We start from the raw sequence: 22,685 nt of genomic DNA on the forward strand, positions 1-22,685 counted from the left end.
AGCCTCAGAAAGCCTCAGAGGTGTCTGCTGGGAATGGGGAGACTGGGAAGTTGATACATTATTTTTCCCAGCCTAAAGCCGCTGCATTTAGCGGGGAGGGGAGATGACTGAGCTTGGAAACGGCGGTAGCCCAGGTCATCCTAGCCAGCCCCCGGCCTCAGACCTCACTACGCATGGTGCGCGTACCTGAGGAAGTGCATGTCACTTGGGATAAATTAGGGGAAATACTCTTAAACCCTAGAAAGAAATGGGGAGGGGCTCCCAAGGAACCAAACGCAGGGTCTGGAGAAGGAAAAACAGAAGAGACAGAAAGGGATGGTGTCGCCCCCAAACAGCCGGAGAATGGAGACTCGGGAACGGAGACGCCGATTTCCAGGAGAGACCACAGGGTGGCGCTGGCAGCCCGCGCGCAAGGGGTGAGCTCCGCCGGAGTTGGGTGGGTCGGGGCGCGGTCTGCAGCCCCCCACTGGGCTGCGCCTGGCGACCCAGCGTCAGCCACTGACCCGGGCCAGCCAGCACTGGCCCCCAGGCAGGGTAGGGCCAAGCTGGGCTGGGCAGGCATCGATCGCCGCTCTGACAAGACCATCGATTTCCGCGCGGAGAAATTAATAGATCTTCTCTTAGCTCCTCGGACTCGGGAGCCGCCCGCGGGCGGAGCTGGGGACACGTCGGTCCAGGGAGGCCGTGCACCCTGGTCCCCAGCACCAGCCAGAGGGTGGGTCCCAGCCCCTTCGCCCTGCGGGCCTCATGCCTGGGAAAGGGGAAGGAAGAGGGGTCCTGGGGAAGGGACTCTAAAGGAACCCACGAAGGAATCCCTCCGAGGGGAGAGTTTTCCCCACCAGGGCCCCATAACATATCTTCCCCCCAATTCCCCATGACAGAGACAGAGACCGACCCACCGAGCAGCCCGAATTCAGGAAGGTGACGAGACAGAGGAGGAGCCCACGGGGTGATTGCCCTTTCCACGACGATTTTGGTTGGAACCAAGGGACTTAACTGGGACAGAGCCTAGCGCCAAAAGCCTCCTAAGGAGGCTGCGAGGGCCTCGGAGAAGCGAGGGGCTTGGCTATTCCGGAGACGGGACGTATAACCGCCAGGTTTCAAGCTCAGTTAGTTACCCCGCAGGTGTCAAGGCAGCGGGTGGCAGAACTCAGAACCACCCGTTCCCCGGGGGTGGGGGCTGCTTCCTGCCGCTTGGGCTAGCCGTGCGCCCCACCTGGGAGAAGTCCTCAGGGGCGGGGGTGGAGGGACCCACGGCAGCTGCAGAGGGGTTGGGGGGAGCTCTGTTCTAGGCCTACCATCCCCCGGTATTTTGGCCTTATTTCCCCAACAGACCTGTCCACCCTTGAGTTGTCAGGCTAAATATTTTGGCTTGACGGGAGAGGCCGAGAGAGCCGAGAGGTCCCAGTAAACCAATCCGTTGGGTCTGGGGCGGGGAAGCGGGAACTGGGCGCGGCCCCTGCGTGCCGCCCTGGGAGATACCGCTGCAGCGCGGCCAGCTGGCGCTGGGGATCCGAGTGCGCCCAGAGGGATCCGGGGAGACTCCCCCCGGAGAGTCCCGCGCAACCCGGGACCCCCACTGCTCTCCTCGGCCTGTTCCCCAGGCTTCTGCCCCCGCCCTCGGGGTTGACCAGGCCTCTGGCGCTGTCTTTTGCTCAGCACCCCGTATGACTTTTTTCCCCTGGAAGCCTGAGTCTCCCGGTTGCTGTCTGCATCTCCGTCCCCATCTCTCTGTCTCCGGGTTCACACTGAGTCTCTGGCTCCAGTGGCCTGTCACTGTCTGTGTCTCTGTGGCTCTCATTACTTCTTTTCTGTCTCCTGCCATCTCTATGCAGGATCCTTTGTCGTTCTGCCCCTTCCCTTCCCTTCCCCTTCCCTCTGAAGCCTGCATCTCTGTGTCCCTTAGGACCCGTCAGACCCTTCTCCCTGGAGCCATCTGGACGGGAGCCAGGACTGGGCACCAGACAGGACCAGGACAATGGCAGTGCCCAGTCTGTGGCCATGGGTAGCCTCCCTGCTTGCAATCCTCCTCTCCTTGGGATTTGGCCTGGACACGAGAGAAGGTGAGTCCCCAGCCCTGTCTCCTGGAGCCCCATCTCCCTCCCAGCAGACTGGGAGGCCAAACACTGAATTTCCTCCCAGAACGCATCTATTTCCCTACTGTGACATGAAGACTGGGGGTAGCTCTCAGAAGGACTTCCCACCAGGGAAAGAGGTCATTTCTAGAACCACTGAATGGGAAAGGGGGTCAGGATGAGAAGGAGCTGAGAACTAGGCACCATTAAGTAACTGAAGCCACTGTGCAGACAGGAAACTGAAGCTCAGAGAACTGAAAGGTCAAGCTAGACTGATGGCCTGAACTCCTGCCTCTGGGTCCTGTCCTGGGTCCCCCACTTTGAGGGCCCATCCATTGGGCTAGGGGGCTGCTTTAAATTGTCCCCAGGCTAAACACTGTGTAGTTTGGGGGGATGGGACCACGTAGACGAAGTGGCTCTCGTGGGAGTGCTGGGGACTTGGCAGGGAGAGGAAAAAATGCTGAGAGTGGAAGATTCAGAGGCGGAAGGAGTAAGAGATGACCTTCTCCCCAAACCCACTGTTCCCTCCCAGACTGAGGGAGCTCAGGAATCCGGGGCTCTGTGCCTCAGGGGTCACGTGATGCCCTCAGACTGGGGGCTTCCAGGGGCAGAGCAGAGTCTCCCCTTCCTGTAGAGACAGAGGGGTGATGTGAATGGGTTGGGGTACGGAGTCCCCAGAAGACTCCTGGTTCCAGAGGCACTGCCTGCAAGGCCCAGCCCCACCGCCTGCACCCCTCCCCTCCTCCACTGCTGCCCCAGCACAGGGCATAGCAGATGCCAGCCAGGAGCATGCCCCTGGGATGTGGGAGAGGGAGGTGTTTGGTCAGGGGACCCAGATGTCTGGTTCCCAGTGAAGCTCTGCACAGGGCCATGTCTGGAGTGGAGGCAGGCAGGGGTTAACCTGTGAAGGTCGCTAGATTTGTTTTTCCAAATGACTCCCATCAGGGGAGCCCTAGAGAGGCCAGGGCATGATGGGAAGTGGCATGTGGGCTCCTGAAAGAACCCCCCATCTGCCTGCAGAGCCTGATTGGCCTTTGCCTAGAGGGAAGAGAAGTGTTTTCTCATCCCCTCTCTTTGTGTGTGTGCATGTGTACCTCCAAGTGCTCAGACACACAGTTGCCGGGTAGAGCTGAGCACAGGGTCCGTTAACGACAACAGGCAGAAGGCATGAAGTAAGCCCCAGGGAGCCAGCCCAGCCTGCCCACCCCCTTTAAAACATCAGGGGATGGACCGGGGTATCCAAGATGCCTGCCATGTTGCTTGAGGGCTGGGTAGGACGGGAGGGAGCGGACGCTGGAGACGTTAGCAGGACTTGACTAGCAAACCAGAAGATTCAGACCTGAATTTTCTGAGTGAGGACCATGGAAAGTATCCTTGGGAGAAGTGAGTGCAGGAACCAGGTATCCAACCTATTAGGGGAATGTCCTAGGTGACTTGGGGAAAGAAAGAAAAATGGGGCCAGGGCCCTGGGACCTGAAAAATCCAAACACACCCAGTTCCCTGAGGGAGGAATAGACTTGGGATCCAGATGCCATCGATTCAACTCACAACCCCTGAGTGCCCAGTGCTTCCTGCCCTGAACTGGGCAGTATGGTGACTGACAAGGGCCCCAACCACAGGAGAGTCCCTCCTTGGAAGTGGTGACAGAGACAGAAAGCAGTGTTGGCGGCCATACCCCAGGTGATCTGGTGTGAGGGCTGAGCCTGAAGGGGAAGTGATTAACTCAGGGTCGGGGGTCAGGGAAGGGGGGCTTCACCTGAGGCTCTCAGGACAAGAACTGAGGGGTTAACAGGCCAAGGAACTAAGGTATCATCAACGTCCTGAAGTGTCAGGCTGAAGAATTTAAACTTGAACTTTTGGCAATGGGGAGCCATGGAATATTCCTTTGAGAGTAAACAGATGCTGGGACCAAGGTTCTAGCTTCCTTAGACCTGGGAGAGAAGGGGAGTGTATGAAGCTCAGACTATTGCTTCTCAGTCACAGAATTCATTCATTCATTCCTTCATCAAATATTTACTGAGCACCAATTTTGCACCAAGCACTATATCAGGCACCAAGGACACAGCAATGAATTACATGATGATCCCTGCCCTTCTAGAGCTTACAATAAACAAAATAAATAAGTAAATTGTATATTAGCCAGTGCTAAGCATTTGAAGAAAAACTAAGTAGGAAAGGGAGTAGGAGGTAATAGGGTGATCAGAGAAGTCCTTACTGAGAAAGTGACATCTGAGCAAAGACTTCAAAAAGGTGAAGAGCCTTTGAGAGGGAAGAGGGTTCTAGCCAGAGGGAGCAGAAGGTGCAAAGACCCCAAGGCAGCAGCTTGGCAGGCTTGTTTGAGAAACCACAAGACAGCCGGTGTCTCTGAAGAAGAGAGAAAAAGGGGATAAAGTGGGAGAAGTGCAGAGGCCCTGTAGGCTGTGGTAAGGACTTCAGCTTTTCACCCGTGAGATGGAGGCCACTGGGGTGTTGTGAGCAGTAGAGGACTGTGCTCCAACTTGTGTGATGTGTTTCCACTCTGGCTGTGGATTGGAGGATAGAAGAGAGAGGGGAGAGGGCGGAAGTGGGGAGACCATTTAGGAAGCTATTACTGTAAAATCAGGAGAAGATGATGGTGAAAGCAGTGAAGGTGGTTCTGGCATATTTTAAAGGTGGAGCTCATGGGGTGTGGGGGTTAGAGAAGGAAAGGAATCACGGAGGCTTTCACTTTGGAGTCTGACTGCAAGAAGGAAGTTGCAGTCAACTGAGAAGGGGACGTGAGTTTGGGGGGGAAGGTCGGGGGCTCACTTTTTCCCAGGTGGGCTCCTCTGGTGGGGATCCTCTAAGCTGTAGATGAAGCCTCTGAGGCCCAGAGAGGAGGTTCCCCCCCACACCCACAGCAGAGCCTGACTCTGCCTTAATGTCCCCTCCCAGTGTGGTTCCCTCCTCCCCAGCTGCCAGGGCAGGATGGGGTGCTTGGCCCAAGCTGTACTGATGGCTACCTGCCACTTGTACCCACAGTGTGCCCCAGCCTGGACATCCGCTCAGAGGTGGCAGAGCTGCGGCGGCTGGAAAACTGCAGTGTGGTGGAGGGCCACCTGCAGATCCTGCTCATGTTCACAGCCACCGGCGAGGACTTCCGTGGCCTCAGCTTCCCGCGCCTCACCCAGGTCACTGACTACCTGCTGCTCTTCCGGGTCTATGGCCTGGAGAGCCTGCGTGACCTCTTCCCCAACCTGGCGGTCATCCGCGGTGCCCGCCTCTTCCTGGGCTACGCGCTGGTCATCTTCGAGATGCCACACATGCGGGACGTGGGGCTGCCGGCGCTGGGGGCCGTGCTGCGTGGGGCTGTGCGTGTGGAGAAGAACCAGGAGCTCTGCCATCTCTCCACCATTGACTGGGGTCTGCTGCAGCCTTCGCCTGGTGCCAACCACATTGTGGGCAACAAGCTGGGCGAGGAGTGTGCCGATGTGTGCCCCGGCCTGCTGGGCGCCACCGGTGAGCCCTGTGCCAGGACCACCTTCAGCGGGCACGCCGACTACAGGTGCTGGACCTCAAGTCACTGCCAGAAAGGTGGGCACTGGCGCAGAATAGGGCCAGGGAGCACAGGGAGGGCAGAGGCAGATGGCGCCGAGCAACCATAAGATGGTATGTGTCAGTGCTTTGCTGACACTAACTCTCATGCATCCCATGAGGGAGGTACTGTCTTTGTTCCAGTTTTGCAGATGAGGAAACTGAGGTTCAGAAAAGTTAAATAACTGACGTAGCATCAGGTAGTCAAGGGGCAGGCACAAGACAGTATCAGGTAGTCATAGAGACAGTAAAAGAAAGTATAAGTTGAATATGAGGAGAAGAGGAGCATGAATGGATGCAAGGCAGCTGCACAAGAGGCAGTATGAGGCAGAGGTCAAGAGCAAAGCCGACTGTCCTGGGTTTGAATCTCAGCTTTACTACTTACTGGCTATGTTCATTTCGCCTCTGTGTGCCTCAATTTCCTCATTTGTAAAATGATCGTAGCATTGTGATGAGGAACGAACTGTTCTTACAACAGTGCCTGGACCATGGTAGCTAGTTCTGTTTCTGCTACAAACGGCCATAGTCCAGGCTGGCAGTACTGAAATGGGGAGGTTGGGAGCTGGGTGGAAGAAGAAGAAAGGAGGAGGTGACAGATGAAGAACAGGACAGGTGACGACAAATACATGATGTGGGATCTTTTTTAGGAGGTAAGGTGCCTGGAGGGGAAGCAGAAGGAAAGAGTGGAGAAAAGGAAGGGTGGAATAAGGCAGGGATGGTTGGAGGAGGAGGTGAAGGTTATAGAGGAGGGAAAGGGAAACTTGAGAGGTTGGGAGCAGATCTGGGGTCCCCAAGCTGGGGTTCCTTCCGTGCAGCCCCTGGAGGTCAGCTCTGTTCACCCCAGTGCCTCAGCATCAGGGCAGAAGAGTAACCAGATCCCTGCTGTATCCACTGTGCCCCCACCCCCGCTGTCTCCCTGTTGGCTGTAAACACAGCTGCTGCATGTCCTCTCTCGTGTATAGTGTCAACACGCCCTGGCTGACCCCTGCCACACGCATCGCTCCCAGAGACACATCCAGCTGCCACTGTGCAAAGGAGCCAGGCTCCTGGCACCCAGCCCCAACCCCTGCACGTCTGCTCGGGGCTACCTTCCACCCAGGACAGAGACTGAAGAGGGAGGAGGGATGGGCAGAGGCCTGGATCGAATGACCAGGGATGGCCCCCTCTCCCACACACTCCCAGGTCCACCTTGCCCTAGTCCTCACTCCTCAAGAGAAGCTGGCTGGTTCACCTTGGCCCCATGCCCAGCAATGATCTGGGCACCAGGCCTAGACAGGACAGCAGGGTGGGGAGCAGGAGCCCTGATGGACAAGGTCACTGCTTGGTCCTGAGTTCCAATACCCCTGGCTAGGCACTGTGGGAGGTGGAGAGTCACAGAGAGGGGCCATGGTCCGTATCTTCAAGAGTCCCCATCTGAGGAAGAGTTGGCAACCAGTGTCATCTGAATTGAACAGATCTGGGTGCAGACCAAGAGTGTTAGCCCTTGGGGAGAGGGTGGGGCAGGACCAAGGAGGTGCAGATAAGGTCTAACTCAGCACTCTGCCCGAAGTGTGCCCCTGTCCCCGTGGGCTGGCCTGCACAGTCAGGGGCGAGTGCTGCCACACCGAATGCCTGGGAGGCTGTAGCCGGCCGGAAGACCCCCGTGCCTGTGTCGCCTGCCGCCACCTCTACTTCCGGGGTGCCTGCCACCGGGCCTGCCCGCCAGGCACCTACCAGCATGAGTCCTGGCGCTGTGTCACAGCGGAGCGCTGTGCCAGCCTGCGCTCTGTGCCTGGCCGTGCCTCCACCTTCGGCATCCACCAGGGTAGTTGTCTGGCCCAGTGCCCTCCAGGCTTCACCCGTAATGACAGCAGGTGAGTGTTGGGTGGGTGGGGGGGCACCCCTGGACCAGTGAGGAGGCCCACACTGGTCCAGGGCTCATGCCACATCCTCTGCTTGCCCCTACTAGCATATTCTGCCACAAATGCGAGGGGCTGTGCCCCAAAGAGTGCAAAGTGGGCACCAAGACCATCGACTCTGTCCAGGCAGCACAGGATCTGGTGGGCTGCACCCACGTGGAAGGGAGCCTCATCCTCAACCTTCGTCAAGGCTGTTAGTGCCTTCCTCAAAGCCACACCCTTCCTCCTGTCCACACCCCTTACAATGACCCAGCTAAAGCACCACGTTCCATCATCCTGGGTCCCTGCCCTGAGGGCCCCCTTCCCTGGGCTCCCAGTCAGCTCCCCCACAATGGACCTATCACTTTCCTTGCCCCTGCTCTAGTCCTGTCTTCCCCATCCCCAGATAACCTGGAGCCGGAGCTGCAGCGAAGTCTGGGACTAGTAGAGACCATCACTGGCTTCCTCAAAATCAAGCACTCCTTCGCCCTCGTGTCCCTAGGCTTTTTCAAGAACCTCAAACTTATCCGGGGGGACACCATGGTGGATGGGTAAGGGATCAGAAATAGTTTCCTCTATCATATCTCCTCCCCAACATTCCCAAAACTGTAGTCAAGTGTGTGGGAACCAGCTCTGCTACTTACTAACCATGTTAACTAGGTTAACTTCTCTGGTCCTCAACTTTCTCATCCATAAAATGGGGTTAACATAACACTACTTATTTCTTAGGGCTGTTTAGAATATTACTGAAGCTGTTATGTATAAAGCACTTAAAACAGCCTGAAACAAAATATATACAATTACACAAAATTATATTTACATATCACCCTATATGGATTGCCTATAATTGTTGTCATCTGATCCTCTTAGCTGCAGAGCAAACTGCCTGGGTTTGAAACCCATTCCTACCTCTACCAGTCGAAGCTTACCCTTAATGTAGCCAGGATTTTTCAAAATAATGTTTTAAATTATCATCCAGCCAAGTGGTTTCTCGCGTACCCCCCGGGGTGTCCCCACTCCAGCTGGAAAGGCATAGCCCCAAGCTGAGTCTCACTCCGCCCTGTGTCCCCAAAGCCAGGACAGAGCCTGGCACAGAGCGGGTGCTCAGTTAATGTGAGATGCAGGAAGGAAGAAGGTGGAAAAACTGTTGACCCCATTTCACTGATGAGAAAGACACAGAACGTGGGTGACTTGCTGGACGTCACACTCCTGGTCAGTGGCACAGAGTGGGTGTGTACTAATGCCCCACGGGTACCGGTGTGGGTGGGCGGCTATGCGCCCCTCCTCCCCTGTGCCCCCAGCGCAGCCCCTTCAGGAAGAGCCCGTAAGACACACCCTTCCTCATCCCTTGCCCCCACCGGCCGTGCAGAGCAAGGTCCCCTGGCCTCCCCCAGGAACTACACCTTGTACGTGCTGGATAACCAGAACCTACAGCAGCTGGGTTCCTGGGTGGCTGCAGGGCTCACCATTCCTGTGGGCAAGATATACTTCGCCTTCAACCCACGCCTCTGCCTGGAGCACATCTACCGCTTGGAGGAGGTGACTGGCACGAAGGGACGGCAAAACAAGGCTGAGATCAACCCCCGCACCAACGGAGACCGAGCTGCCTGTAAGGCCCGACACCCCAAGCCCTGGCGCCTTGGCAGGGAGAGGGGGGACCTCAAGGAACACTCAGACACACACACACACACACACACACACACACACACACACAAACACACCAGACACGCTCCCGGGTGGAGGGGAGGCTTGAAGGGAACGATAGGATAAGTTCTCTTCGGAGGCCACGTCAGGGGTAGGATGCTGTGGGGTCAGGGCGGGGGCTTGGGAGTAGGCGGCTCAAGCAGGTGCTCTCAACATGGTCAAAAGCAGGTGTTCGCCTTTTCCCCACCCAGGCCAGACTCGCACTCTGCGCTTTGTGTCCAACGTGACGGAGGCCCATCGCATCTTGCTGCGATGGGAGCGCTACGAACCGCTTGAGGCTCGCGACCTACTCAGCTTCATCGTGTACTACAAGGAGTCGTGAGTGGCGGGGGCGGGGCCAGAGAGGGGCAAGGTTAGTGGGTGGGGGCAGCGAGGGGCGGGGTCACTGGGCGGGGCGGGGCGGGGCCAGAGCGGGTTGGAGGTCAGAGCCTGACCAGGCCAATCTGTTGACCGTATGTAGGTGAGGGCAGAGCCCTGCGGGGCTGTGGAAAGCCAGAAAGCCAGGAACCCCGAGTCTCACTCCCTTGTAAGGCTCACGTCTGGCTCTCCCTTCACCTTCTTCATTCCTCCGTGCCCCAGTTTTATAAGAGAGGATCGTCAGGATTTCTGAAAGCCCAGGAGAGGCGCCCTGCTGGGAAGACTTGGATAATTAAAGCTCAATTCACTATGCTAATGTTTTGTACTGACCACATGCTCCTGCCCCAGCAGCGGTTTGGGAAGTACCCACTAATTTGGCCAGTTTTATCCACATCTTTGCCAGCATTTCATTAAAGCCTGAGGAAGGGCGGTAGCAGGGACAACCAAGAACCAACTGCTCTTTTCTTTGGAGAGAATGTACCGACCATAGCAGGATGGATAGTGGTTAGACCACAGGAAGGACTTCTCCAAAAGCATGGCTAGGATCAAAAATAGAAATCTTTAGAAGAGAGATGGAGTGAAGAGTACTGTCGCCCTTTATGGTAGATGGAAGATGGGAGCTACCTGGTTTGGAATAATTTCCTGTGAATTAAAATGCAGAGATCTGGAGAAGGAAATGGGAACCAACTCTGGTATTCTTGCCTGGAAAAGTCCATGGACAGAGGAGCCTGGCAGGCTGAAGTCCATGGGATTACATGACTGAGCATGTGTGCACGAAGGTGGAGGGAGATGGGTTGGTAGCAATAAAGTGGTAGAACTAAAAAAAAATTATTTTAAATAAAATAAAATGCAGAGATCTTAGTTGCTCACTAGCACAGGGCCTAAGGGAACCCAGGTGGCACAGTGGTAAAGAATCTACCTGCCAAGCAGGAGACACAGGTTTGATCCCTGGGTCGGGAAAATCCCCCAGACTAAGAAACAGCAACCCACTCCAATATTTTTGCCTGGAAAAGTCCATGGACAGAGGAGCCTAGTGGGCTACAGTCCACAGTCCATGGGGTTACAGAGAGTCAGAACATAGCTGAGCAACTTAGTACACACACACAAGCACACAGGGCCTGGCCTGGGAGTGGGGGAAAGAAATCTACTCACAGGGCCAAGGCTCTCCTAGGCCTCAGTAGAAGATGAAGGACTCTAGTATGACTAACTGGACAGTTTGTTAAAAACAGATTCCTGAGCCCCACCCCCAAAGATTCTGATTCCATTAGTCCTGGGCAGGGCCTGTAAATCTGCATTTCTAACAAGCTCCCAGGTAATGCTGAATCTTCTGGTCCACATATTGAGGAGTGCTAACATGGAGCGCAACGTAAACCCACCCCCCCAACCTCTGGCTTGTGCAGCTCACATTCTGCATGCCTGTACATGGCCGTCATTGGACTCAAAGGGCAGACAGTCTTAGAGGTTTTTCAGGAAACTCCCCTGGCATCTGCCTTGCAGTGTGGCTATAGCTGTGCTTCCTTAGAGATATATACTGTGGGGTGTGTGTGTGTGTGTGTGTGTGTCTGTGTGTGTGTGTTAGTTGCTCAGTTGTGTCTGACTCTTTGCAACCCCATGGACTATAGCCTGCCAGGTTTCCCTGTCCATGAAAATCTCCAGGCAAGAATACTAGAGAGGGTAGCCATTCCTTTCTCCAAGGGATCTTCCCAACCCAGGGATGGAACCCAGGGATGGAACCCAGGTCTCCCACACTGCAGGAGGATTCTTATTGTCTGAGCCACCAGGGAAGCCCTATGTACTGTGGATCAGGGCTCAATTTCAGCTCTGAGCAGATCCGCTCAGTGAGTGAGTCATGCCAACAGGGCACCTGGCCCAAAGGGCAGATCCACATCTGCTTCTGAATGCCCTTGCACACACTGGGAGAAGAATGACAGTGACAGTCTTGGAGTGATTCAGAGAAGAGGGGGCAGGGCTAAATGAGCTGCCCCTCAACGCCAGGGATGGGTTTTTCAGCCCATTCCAGAATGCCACAGAGTACATCGGTCCAGATGCCTGTGGGGCCCAGAGCTGGAACCTACTGGATGTGGAGCTGCCCCTCAGCCGCACCCAGGAGCCGGGGGTGACCCTGACCCCGCTCAAGCCCTGGACACAGTATGCTGTGTTTGTACGGGCCATCACACTGACCACAGCGGAGGACAGCCCCCACCAAGGAGCCCAAAGCCCTATCGTCTACCTCCGAACCTTACCTGCAGGTAGGCTGAAGCCTTTGAGTGGGATGGGAGCTAGATGCCTGGACCCTGGTGAGAATGGAAGACCATGGGCACCAGAAATAGAGAAGCTGGGTCACTGAACACCCGGCCTGCAGAGGCTGGGCGGCCGGACCCCAGAGAGAAGGGCCCATTACCAGACAGTGTTTAAAAGGGGGCTCTGCAGTCCCTCAGTTGTACCCTCCTCCCACCCTCAGCGCCCACAGTGCCCCAGGACGTCATCTCCACGTCCAATTCCTCCTCCCACCTGCTGGTGCGCTGGAAGCCACCGATCCAGCGCAACGGAAACATCACCTACTACCTGGTGCTGTGGCAACGTCTGGCAGAGGACAGCGACCTCTACCTCAATGACTACTGCCACCGCGGTGCGCAGGGAGGAGGCGCGGGCCGGAGGGGTTGGGGTGTCGGGCTGCGGGCGCTGCCGGTCTAACTACTTCCTTCCCCGCCGCCCCTCCAGGCTTGCGGCTGCCCACCAGCAACAACGACCCCCGCTTCGACCGAGAAGACGGGGAACTCGAGGCCGACAGGGAGCCTGGCTGCTGCCCTTGCCAGCACCCACCTCCTGGGCAGGTCCTACCACCGCTGGAGGCACAGGAGGCATCTTTCCAGAAGAAGTTTGAAAACTTTCTACACAACGCCATCACCATTCCCAAGTGAGTCTCGGCGCGAGAAAGGCGGGCGGGAGTCCAGGGGGCTGATGGGCGGGGCTTGTGAGGGGAGGGGAGGGGTGGGTGGGTTGTGGGCGGGGCCTGAGGTGGTGGGTGGGCTTGAAGGCGATGCGCCCCTGCAGAGCGCACTGAGGCGCGTTCCAGGCAAGCCTGACAGGGCCCTCTCTGGTCTTCCCAGATCCCCTTGGAAGGTGACATCCATCAATAAGAGCCCTCAAAGGTGAGCGGGGGCGGAGCAGGGGCCGAGAGGCGCGGCTCCCGAGGCGGGGCCATGGCTCTGACTTGCGCCCTCTCTAGGGACTCAGGGAGGAGCCGCCGGGCAGCCGAGGCCCTCCGGCTTGGGGGAAACAGCTCGGATTTCAAGATCCAAGAGGACAAAGTGCCCCGGGAGCGAGCGGTGCTGAGTGGCCTGCGCCACTTCACAGAGTACCGGATCGACATCCATGCCTGCAACCACGCGGCACACACCGTGGGCTGCAGCGCGGCCACCTTCGTCTTTGCACGCACCATGCCCCACAGTAGGTGACCCTCCCCCAGCTCTACCCCGCCCACACGCCGACCCCCAGGACCCTATCTAATCAGGGCTCTAACTAGCCAGTTTGCCAGCCTCCCACCTCCCTGCCCCCTCCAACCTCAGGGCATCTCCCCGCTCACTCCTGCCAGTCCCCATAATCCCAGAGTTTCCTGGAACCTCCCAGTTTAGCCCCCTCGCGTTTGAACACGAAGGTGAGAAGAAATAATTGTAGTCGGGTTGCCTGATGGCCTCTCCTGCAGGAGAGGCTGATGGTATCCCAGGAAAAGTGGCCTGGGAGGCAGCCAGCAAGAGCAGTGTTCTCCTCCGCTGGCTGGAGCCACCGGACCCCAACGGACTCATTCTCAAGTACGAAATCAAGTACCGCCGCCTGGGAGAGGTAGGCACCCCAGGAGACACCCTAACCTAGCCCCAGTCTGTCCCTCCATCCTCTTCCCAGCCAGCTATTCTGTGCTGCCCTCAGGAGGCCACAGTGCTGTGTGTGTCCCGCCTGCGATATGCCAAATTTGGGGGTGTCCACCTGGCCCTGCTGCCTCCTGGAAACTACTCTGCCAGAGTTCGGGCAACCTCACTGGCTGGCAACGGCTCCTGGACAGACAGTGTCGCTTTCTACATCCCTGGCCCGGGTATGCAGGCCTCTGTCTCAGACCTGTATTCCCAAACAGCCCCACCTGGGCCCCCACCCACATCTCCCATTGTGGAAACCACAGGCCTCCCCACCTTCCACCCCATCCGCCCCGCATCCTCATCTCCCACTGTGTCCTTGACTTCACCATCTTTTTACAATTATTACTGTTTTTTTCTTTGTTTCTGACTCCTCCATCTTTGACCCTCTGCTGTCTCCTGGCCACCAGAGGAGGAAGACTCCGGGGGGCTGCATGTCCTTCTCACCGTCACCCCTGTGGGGCTCATGCTGCTCATCATTCTTGCTGCTCTTGGTTTCTTCTACAGCAAGAAGAGGTGATGACAAGTCCCACTGATTCCCAACCCCCTTCTTCTCTGAGCCCTCATCATAACATAAGTGCCATCAGATGGTAGTAGATGAGACAGCAAAAAGGACTTCCTTAGAAACAGTAACTCTTCCCCTGGGCACATTGACATACCTGGAGGAAAGAGACATACTTTTTAATTAGGGTGACCAACTTGTCCACATTTGCCCGGGACTTTCCTGATTTTAGTAGTAACAGTCCCAAATTCTGGGAAACCCCTCAGTCTGGGCATCCTGGAACTGTTGGTCACCACACTCTCAGCCTGAGAGCTAATGAAACTGGTCCAATCATAGCAGAGAAAGAAGCAGGAAATCTCAGGATGTGTCCTGGGCTCCTTGATGTCAGATCCTCCTGGAGCTGAATATGAGGGGGAACTGAGGACAGGACTTTGATTAGCTGGTTTTGAGGACTAGCTGAGGAAGCCAGAGCTTCGCTACTTTTGTCCTCCCTATTCCCAGCCTGTCAGACCCCAGATCCCAGGACTAGGACCAAGACTAGCTTGGGAAGTCCTTGGGGCTCCCCAGGGGTCACCCTGACCAGAGCTAAGATAGGATCAGTAACTTCCTTCCTCCTTGGAATATCCCTCTTCCTTGTCCTCTGACATGGCTCCTTCCTTCCCGAGGACCCTTCCAGGCTGACCCCCCTCACCTCCCATTGCAGAAACAGCACCCTGTATGCCTCTGTGAATCCGGAATACTTCAGCGCCTCTCACAGTAGGTCTGAGGGTGACTGGACAGGTGGTGTGGGAAAGGGAGACCGGAGGGGAGAAGAGACAGACTTCCAGGCCACCTCGGAGAAGGCCGCCTTGGAACCTGAGCCCTTCAGAAGAGAAGAGGGTGTGTGGGGGTGTGGCAGAGAGCAGTATCCTTGCTTGTGACCCCCCACTTCCTCTCAGTGTATATCCCTGATGAGTGGGAGGTGCCTCGGGAGCAGATCTCCATAATCCGAGAACTGGGCCAGGGCTCTTTCGGGATGGTATACGAGGGGCTGGCACAAGGACTTGAGGTTGGAGAGGAGCCCACGCCGGTGGCCCTGAAGACCGTGAATGAGCTGGCCAGCCCACGAGAACGCATTGAGTTCCTCAAGGAAGCCTCTGTCATGAAGGCATTCAAGTGTCACCATGTGGTAAGGAAAGGCCAAGTCCAATGTCAGAGTCAAAATTAGGATGAAGGTCATATGGTTAGAGGGAAAAGACCAGAGACGAGGTCAGGGCACCATCACGTCCACGACTGGGACTGTGGTTAGGATCCTGACTGGAGTAAAAGTCATGGTAGGGCTATAATAGGATCATGGCTAGGGCTGAGATCAGTCATGGTTGGTTAATACTGAGTGTTCAGAGCATTATTAGGAGGGTGACTGAAATCAAGGTCAGAATTGAGCCAATCATGAAGACTGAGATGATAGATACAATTAAGGTCATGGATTAGGGAGACTTCCCTAGTGGTCCAGTGGCTGAGATTCCACGCTCTCAATGCAGGGGGCCCAGGTTTGATCCCTAGTCAGGTAACTAGATCCCAGATGCCACAACTAAAGATCCTGTATGCCATCAACTTAAAAAAAATCCCATGTGCCACAACTAAGACCCAGTGGCAACCAAATAAATATATTTTATTTTTAAAAAGATCATGGGTTAGGGTCAAGGTCATTGTTAGGTCAAGATGAGGGTTATGGTCATGGCTAGGGTTAGGAGGGTTGGTGTCTGAGTCAGGTTGTGGTCACAGCATAACAAGGTTTTGGCCGGGTGGGTCAAAGGGAGCTGGGTAGACCTGCAACCAGGCTCTTTCTCCATGCCAGGTTCGTCTCCTGGGTGTGGTGTCCCAGGGCCAGCCAACTCTGGTCATCATGGAGTTAATGACCCGAGGGGACCTCAAGAGCCATCTTCGATCTCTGCGGCCCGAGGCAGAGGTGGGGCCCAGGAAGCTTCTGGGTGAGGGGCTGGGTGAGGAATTAGAAAGGACTTGGGGAGTTGAAGGCATAATCCTTGTGCAGAGTACAGCCTCAAGTTCCTGCTTCACCAGCCCATCTCTTGGTTCTAGAACAACCCTGGGCTCCCACGGCCAGCACTGGGAGATATGATCCAGATGGCTGGTGAGATCGCGGATGGCATGGCCTACCTTGCTGCCAACAAGTTTGTGCATCGAGACTTGGCGGCCCGGAACTGCATGGTGTCCCAGGACTTCACCGTCAAGATTGGGGGTACGGAGGGGGCCAGGCAGGTGGGGGCAGCCTGGGTAGAGAGACTCCCCAAGCAAAGCATGAGAAGACCCAGGCCTGTCCCACTGCTCTGTCCCTGATCACCCCCTGAGCTGCATCTCAGTCTCTCAGTCTCTCCGTCTGAGGACAGCAGGATTTGGATGGGATGGTCTTTGAGGTCCTTGGAGCCCTTACATTCCAGGATTCTTGGAGACTGCGGAGGTGGCGGGGGTTGGGAGAGGTACTCCTGGGGCAGGAGCTGGTGAATGGCTCTGCTGCCCCACACCCCGTCCACCCTCACTTTCCAGACTTCGGGATGACTCGAGATGTGTATGAGACAGACTACTACCGCAAGGGCGGGAAGGGGCTGCTGCCTGTGCGCTGGATGGCCCCCGAGTCCCTCAAAGATGGAATCTTCACCACCCACTCTGACGTCTGGTGGGGCCCGGCTGGAGCAGGGGGCTCAGGGGTGTGGAGGCAGGGTCTGGGATGCACTCCCGAGGGTGTGCTGAGCTGCATGAAGCATGCGGGGCTCAGGCCCTCCTCCCTGTCCTCCCAGGTCCTTTGGCGTGGTGCTCTGGGAGATCGTGACCCTGGCTGAACAACCCTACCAGGGCCTATCCAATGAGCAGGTGCTCAAGTTCGTCATGGACGGTGGAGTCCTGGAAGAGCTGGAGAGCTGTCCCATTCAGCTGTGAGTCACCCTTGCCTGGCCCTGCCTCGACCCTGCCCTGCCCGCATCTGCCCCACCCCTGGGAGTCTCTGGTCCCCAGCTCTGAGCCCTCCAACTTGAAATCCCCACTGCAACCCCCATTTACTCCCCTGTGACCTGAGCAGGCTTCCCTGGTGGCTCAGTCGTTAAAGAATCCGCCTGCAGTGCAGGAGACCTGGGTTCGATCCCTGGATTGGGAAGATCCCCTGGAGGAGGGCATGGCAACCCACTCCAGTATTCTTGCCTGGAGAATCCCATGGACGGAGGAGCCTGGCGGGCTGCAGTTCATGGGGTCGCAAAGAGTTGGACACGACTGAGCAGCTAAACACAGCACAGACCTGAGCAGACATGCTCCCCCCACGACCCCCTCCGCGACCCCCTCCGCCACACTGACTGACCCTCTCAATGCAGGAGGCAGGAGGCGTGCACGCCTCTGACACGGCCCCCTGCCTCCACCAGGCAGGAGCTGATGCGGCGCTGCTGGCAGCAGAACCCGCGCCTGCGTCCCACCTTTACCCACATCCTGGACAGCATACAGGAGGAGCTGAGGCCCTCCTTCCGCCTCCTCTCCTTCTATCACAGCCCAGAATGCCGGGGCGCCCGGGCCTCCCTGCCGCCCGCCGATGCAGAGCCTGACTCCCCCCAAACCCCAAAAGAGGCCTCCTCAGACTTCAGCCCCCAGAATGGGGGTCCAGGACATTGAGGGGCACCCCGTTCCCTGGCTGATTGGCCTCCCATGGACAGAGAGAGGAAGGGACCTAAGCTTTGCAGCCATGAGAGGCTGAGACGTTCACACCCCAGCCCCGTGCTGAGACAGCCGAAGGAGACCCAGAGCAGGAGCAGGGCAGGTTGAGGGGTGACAGGGAGACCACAGCTGAGTCACGGCAGGAAAGGTTTTCTCAGGAGAAAGTAAACAAGGCCACAGCAGGAGCGGAGATTAGACGGTGGACAAGCCGTTCTGAGTGAGAGCCTGCTCAGACTAGAAGGAGAGGCCAGCCTGCTCTGAAGGCAGGGTCTGGGGACCCCACCGTCGGTTTTGGAGCTCCTGTGGACCTCTGGGGCCATCAACATGCTAGAAACCAGACAAGCCGCCAGACTCGGGCCTGGAAGCCTCTCTGTCTGTGTTTGGGATGCTGGGGCTGAGCGTCCAGATGACCACTCTTTGTACCACTGTGTCTCACCCCCTCCCCCTGCCCCATGCCATAGCACGTGTGGGGAGAACGCAGGGCCCTGGCTGAGTGGGTTCCCAGCCTGGCCTGGAGGCCTGCCCTCTCCCCGACCTCCCCTTTGCCTCACCCAGGGACCCCAAGCTTGGTGCTCCCCCTTCCTCTTCTCCAGGGCCTTCCCTCGGTGCAGACTCACCCCTTCTCCCAGGCCCTTCCCCTCAATCCCCCTCCTACCCTGGGATTATTAAGGCTTTAAGAGCCTTGCTTCCTCCCTGCCCTTACTCCTGCCCCCCACCCCTGCCTCTCATGGGAAGACTGGAGAAGGCACAATAAAGGCCGAGGTCTGTCTGTACCCTGGTCCCGGGCAGCCCATTATCTCTCCATCTATATGGTCTTAACACTGGATGAACTTCCTCCCTCCCTCCTTGGGGACTTGAGGTGGTGACCCTGAGGCTGTGATACAGGATAAATACACTGCTGTCAAACACCACCTCCATGAGGACCTGAGCAGCCGGGGTTGCCATGGCAGTGAAGCAGGACAATCCTGCTATTATCTGCAGCTCAGGCGGCCAGAAGTGGTTGAGCCCGGCAGGGGAACCTTTGTATCTGGGCTCCCAGCCTCACCAGCCCGTCCCCCACACCTCATCTTTAGGTCATCTCTCGCTGTTTCCACTGGATAGACATTTCCTGGGGTCTCCCACGACAGACGTGAGGTGGGCAGAACGTGGGATGGGGGAGGAGGGGTCTTTATGACATTACCAGTCCAGGCTGGATGCCCCCCTGCCAGGGCAGGGAACACGTCAGAGCAGAGTCTATGTGTCTGGCTCCCTACTGTTATGCCATCCCATGAGCAGAGATGCCCTGGAGGCATGTTAAAGGAACATTTGGGAGTTGGTTTCCAGGCTCTTACGCCAGTGCCATCAGGGCATCTGAAGGGGAGGAGTTGCAGATGAATGACTTAAAACCTTGCTGAAGGGAGTGCTAGCAGAAGGGGCTGGGCCTGACTCAAGGCTTTTTAGGATCCTGCACCAGTGTTTCCTGCATCCAGGCCCCTGCAGCTAGAGCTCCCAAGCCGCATGCTGCCACACACACAGCAGGTCTAGGGAGAGTTATACTTCTAAGCGCTTGCTCACTCCAGCAGCTGTCCTGCAAACCACAGCTCCTTAAGGCATGAGTGGAGTGGGTATGAGTCTGTGCAAGGCCGTCTCTATAGAACAACCACAACTCACCATGCACTATCCTGACATGGGCAGCAAGGACCACGCATCCCACTGCACCCCTGCCCTGCCTGTCATTGGTGACTAAGGCAACAGTGACCCCTAATGGTTGCTGGCAGAATCACAGCTTAGGAAGAAAAGCGGGGAAGGTTGTTCTCTCCTCCCCTGAGATGCTGGTCTCAGAGACGATACTAATGAGTACAAGGGAGGAGAGACTCCACACAGGAATCTTGGATCCAAGACCTGCACACTCACACAGATCACACAGGTAACCCCGAGCTTGCACAGGCCCTGAGGTCAGCAATGGAGTCAAGCCCCCTCCCCACTACCCACGTCCCCTCACCTCCACAGGATGGAGCAGGGCATGCTCAGGAAGTGCTGGCCATCTGAATGGGGAGGGGTTTAAAGAAGGGATTGGGAAAAAAATAAAGAAGGGATTGGGAGCTGAAGAAAAGAGGGCTTCAGGAAAAAAGTGTCTGTGCTTTACCTCCAAAGACGAGTAGCTGGTGACTGACCCAAAAGAATGTTTGGGAGAAGGATGTAAGGATACTGGAAGACAAACTCGGCTGCCCTCTGTACCCTGGGAAAGAAACGGATGTATATTGTAAATAACTAGACTCCAATAAAATTTAAAAAAAAAAAAAACCTGGATGTAATAAGGTAGCAAGAAGGATGGCAGTTAGATTTCAGAAGGGACTTCTCAACTATACAGAGAAGCTTTGTGGGGGGAGGAAGTGTCTCCTCTCTCAGAGACAGCTAGAGACAGACAATAGGTTGACGGGGCTAGGGAGAGTGACAAACACATGCCACAGAAGCAGAAGGATGAATGTAGTGACTAAAAGTGTCCAGAAACACCCTTGATTTTCTCCTCTCCCCCAGACTCAGACAGAACTTCAGTAAAAACGCAACTGGCTAGGAAGGGAAGAGAATGGAGTGGAGACAGATTAGCATAAAATAATGAAATGTTTGGGACCTCCCTGGTGGTCCAGGGGTTAAGAATCTGCCTTCCAATGCAGGGGATGCGGGTTCAGTCTCTGGTCCAGGAATGAAGAGCCCACATGCTGTGGAGTAACTAAGCCCATGTGCCGCAACTAGAGAGCCTGCGCTCTGCAGGGACAGATCCGGCATGCGGCAACTAAGACCTAACACAAGCAAATAAATAGAGTGGGAGTGAAGTCGCTCAGTCGTGTCCGACTCTTTGTGACCCCATGGACTGTAGCCTATCAGGCTCCTCCATCCATGGGATTTTCCAGGCAAGAGTACTGGAGTGGGCTGCCATTTCCTTCTCCAGGGGATCTTCCCAACCCAGGGATCAAACCCAGGTCTCCTGCATTGCTGACAGACGCCTTACCATCTGAGCCACCAGGGAAGCCCTCAAATAAATAAATAAATATCTAAAAAAAAGAATGACATGTTTACCACCTACCCCTTTGGAACTGTTCTTATGTCCTCTTAACAAGTCCCTCACTTGAGCAAAGGGATGCTGGAGGCTATGGGTCTCCCACCCCCTCCAAGCTCAGGATGACTGATGCATCTTCGTGGGGTAGGAGATGGGAGCCTTCTACAGTGAGGGACCCAGAGGCCTGGGACAGGAGGTCTGAGATCAAGTGATTGAGGGTCAGGAGAGCCGTGCCACTGGATCAGGCCTAGGTGGGGGCAGGACAAGTTGGGTGACAGCTCCTCTTCCTCTAGGCTCTGGGCATAGAGCAGTAGACTGCGGCCAGGGTGGCTACTGGGTGTCATCACAGAGGAGGAAGAGCAGAGTTCGGGGACAGGAAGGCCAGCATCCTGCTCCTGCTCCCAGGTCAGCCCCAAACCCCATGCTCCCTCCAAGTCCTAGGGAACTTGGATGGCAGGGCACTGGGTCTTAGATGCCCAGCCAGGGGGCAAATCTGGAGTAGAAGCTTGAACCTGCCCCTCGGCCTAGTGTCAGCAACGCTGTGGAAGCCCCTCCCCTGGTCCAGCAGTTGCCTCTCTTCCTCTCCAACCTTCAGTTGTGACAGACGACAGGGGAGATGTTAGTCACAGCTGCTGCCCACAGCAAGAGGCTTCCAGCCAGAGGCTTCAATGCACACCCCCTCAGGCCCTCAGCACCCACCCCCAGGGGCAGAAAGGGGAGTCTGGGGTCCTCTCACCCCTGTAAGGCTGGTGGGAGGTGTGCTGGCACCTCCTGCCAACTCTTGATCTTTGCCCGGGAGTTAGAGGGCTTGAACACCCGGGGCTTCTCCTGGTCACCTTCCATGAATGGGAGCCCCTCTGGGTCACTCACCTAAAGACACTACTAGTGAGTGGACACTCGGGTGGTATTATCTGTCCCTAGAGAGTGAGGGAAGTGACTGAATGCATGCCGAATCAGGAATCCAGGCTGGTAGGGCTGGGATGGAGTCAGAAGGGAGGCACTTGGTGAGCCCAGGAGCTTGAGATCAAGTGCTTAGGTACCCTGATGCTGGCTGAAGGAAGGCACTACAAAGGGGCCGCAGAGCTGAGAGTTTTGATGTCCTTGCTGTGGAAAGGAGGCCTAAGGGCCAATGGTCAGGCATTCCCAGTGGGTGTGGTGAGAGCGGGTGTGCCCATCCAGCCCGGATATCTGGGTCACCAAACTCAGGGACACCTGCCCTTCTCCAAAGCCAGGAGATGAGGCCCCTGCCCAGGATGGTCTTGGAGTGAGCAGGCCAGGAGCTTCTCTTCCCATCTTCAGTCCTGCTACAGAAGGGAGACAGGAGAGGTGGGGGGAGGGCCCGGTCAGTGGTGGGTGGGCAGAGGGAGGCACTCCCCGGATAAAGGTGTCAACTGAAATCCTAGGACAGAGAAGGGGGCACAAAATTCCTTCCACCTCCATCCCCAGTGGCTGCAGCTCTCAAACACCACAGCCATGGTCAGATGTCGGGCAGAGGGCGAGCAGGAAAGGATGAGGTGCTAGGAAGGGAGTGAGGGGAGAGAGCCAGGCAAAGGCAGGGGGTGTGGGAGAGGAGACCCAGGGCAACAGGGAGACAGAAGTTCAGAACCTCTCCACACACGTGCATTGGCGGCTCTGCAGACACTCCATCCCTCGGCTCTCTGTGAGTCTGCCCACTCCTTCCCACTCATAAGCAACAACAGGGAACCGTGGTGTTTAGTCATATCTGGAGGTGAAGGGGCTTCACATCCTGAGGGAACAGAGGGGGCCGCCTAGGTTCCCGCCCTCTCAGATTGTGTCAAGTTGGTCCTCAGGCAGCACTGGACAGAAGGGAAGTGGGCAGCGGTGCAGGGGGAAAGGGGAAGGCTGGTGGCAGGGAAGACCCTCTGAGACTATGCAGGGAGACTCTCAAGCAAATGAGACAGAGGCCCCTTCCTCTCTGAGGGGCAGAGAAAGGAGAGCAGGTGACAGAAGGACTGAGGT

General features: G+C 56.5%; 1 protein-coding gene across 1 annotated transcript; it reads left to right on the plus strand.

The window, feature by feature from the left end:
- Positions 1-315: 315 nt before the first annotated feature.
- On the plus strand, positions 316-18,503 carry INSRR (insulin receptor related receptor). The gene is given in 24 exon segments (XM_061168411.1): positions 316-416; positions 530-715; positions 5,009-5,070; positions 5,073-5,627; positions 7,177-7,480; positions 7,576-7,718; positions 7,911-8,055; positions 8,899-9,113; positions 9,400-9,526; positions 11,576-11,814; positions 12,027-12,194; positions 12,287-12,482; positions 12,676-12,717; positions 12,795-13,015; positions 13,272-13,408; positions 13,493-13,655; positions 13,884-13,989; positions 14,679-14,731; positions 14,914-15,143; positions 15,813-15,923; positions 16,055-16,214; positions 16,520-16,649; positions 16,771-16,905; positions 17,383-18,503. Coding segments are annotated over 24 exon segments (4,173 nt in total). The 3' UTR covers positions 17,627-18,503.
- Positions 18,504-22,685: the final 4,182 nt, after the last annotated feature.

This window comes from Dama dama, chromosome 20 (genome assembly GCF_033118175.1).
Source record: "Dama dama isolate Ldn47 chromosome 20, ASM3311817v1, whole genome shotgun sequence".
NCBI classification, from domain to species: domain Eukaryota; kingdom Metazoa; phylum Chordata; class Mammalia; order Artiodactyla; family Cervidae; genus Dama; species Dama dama.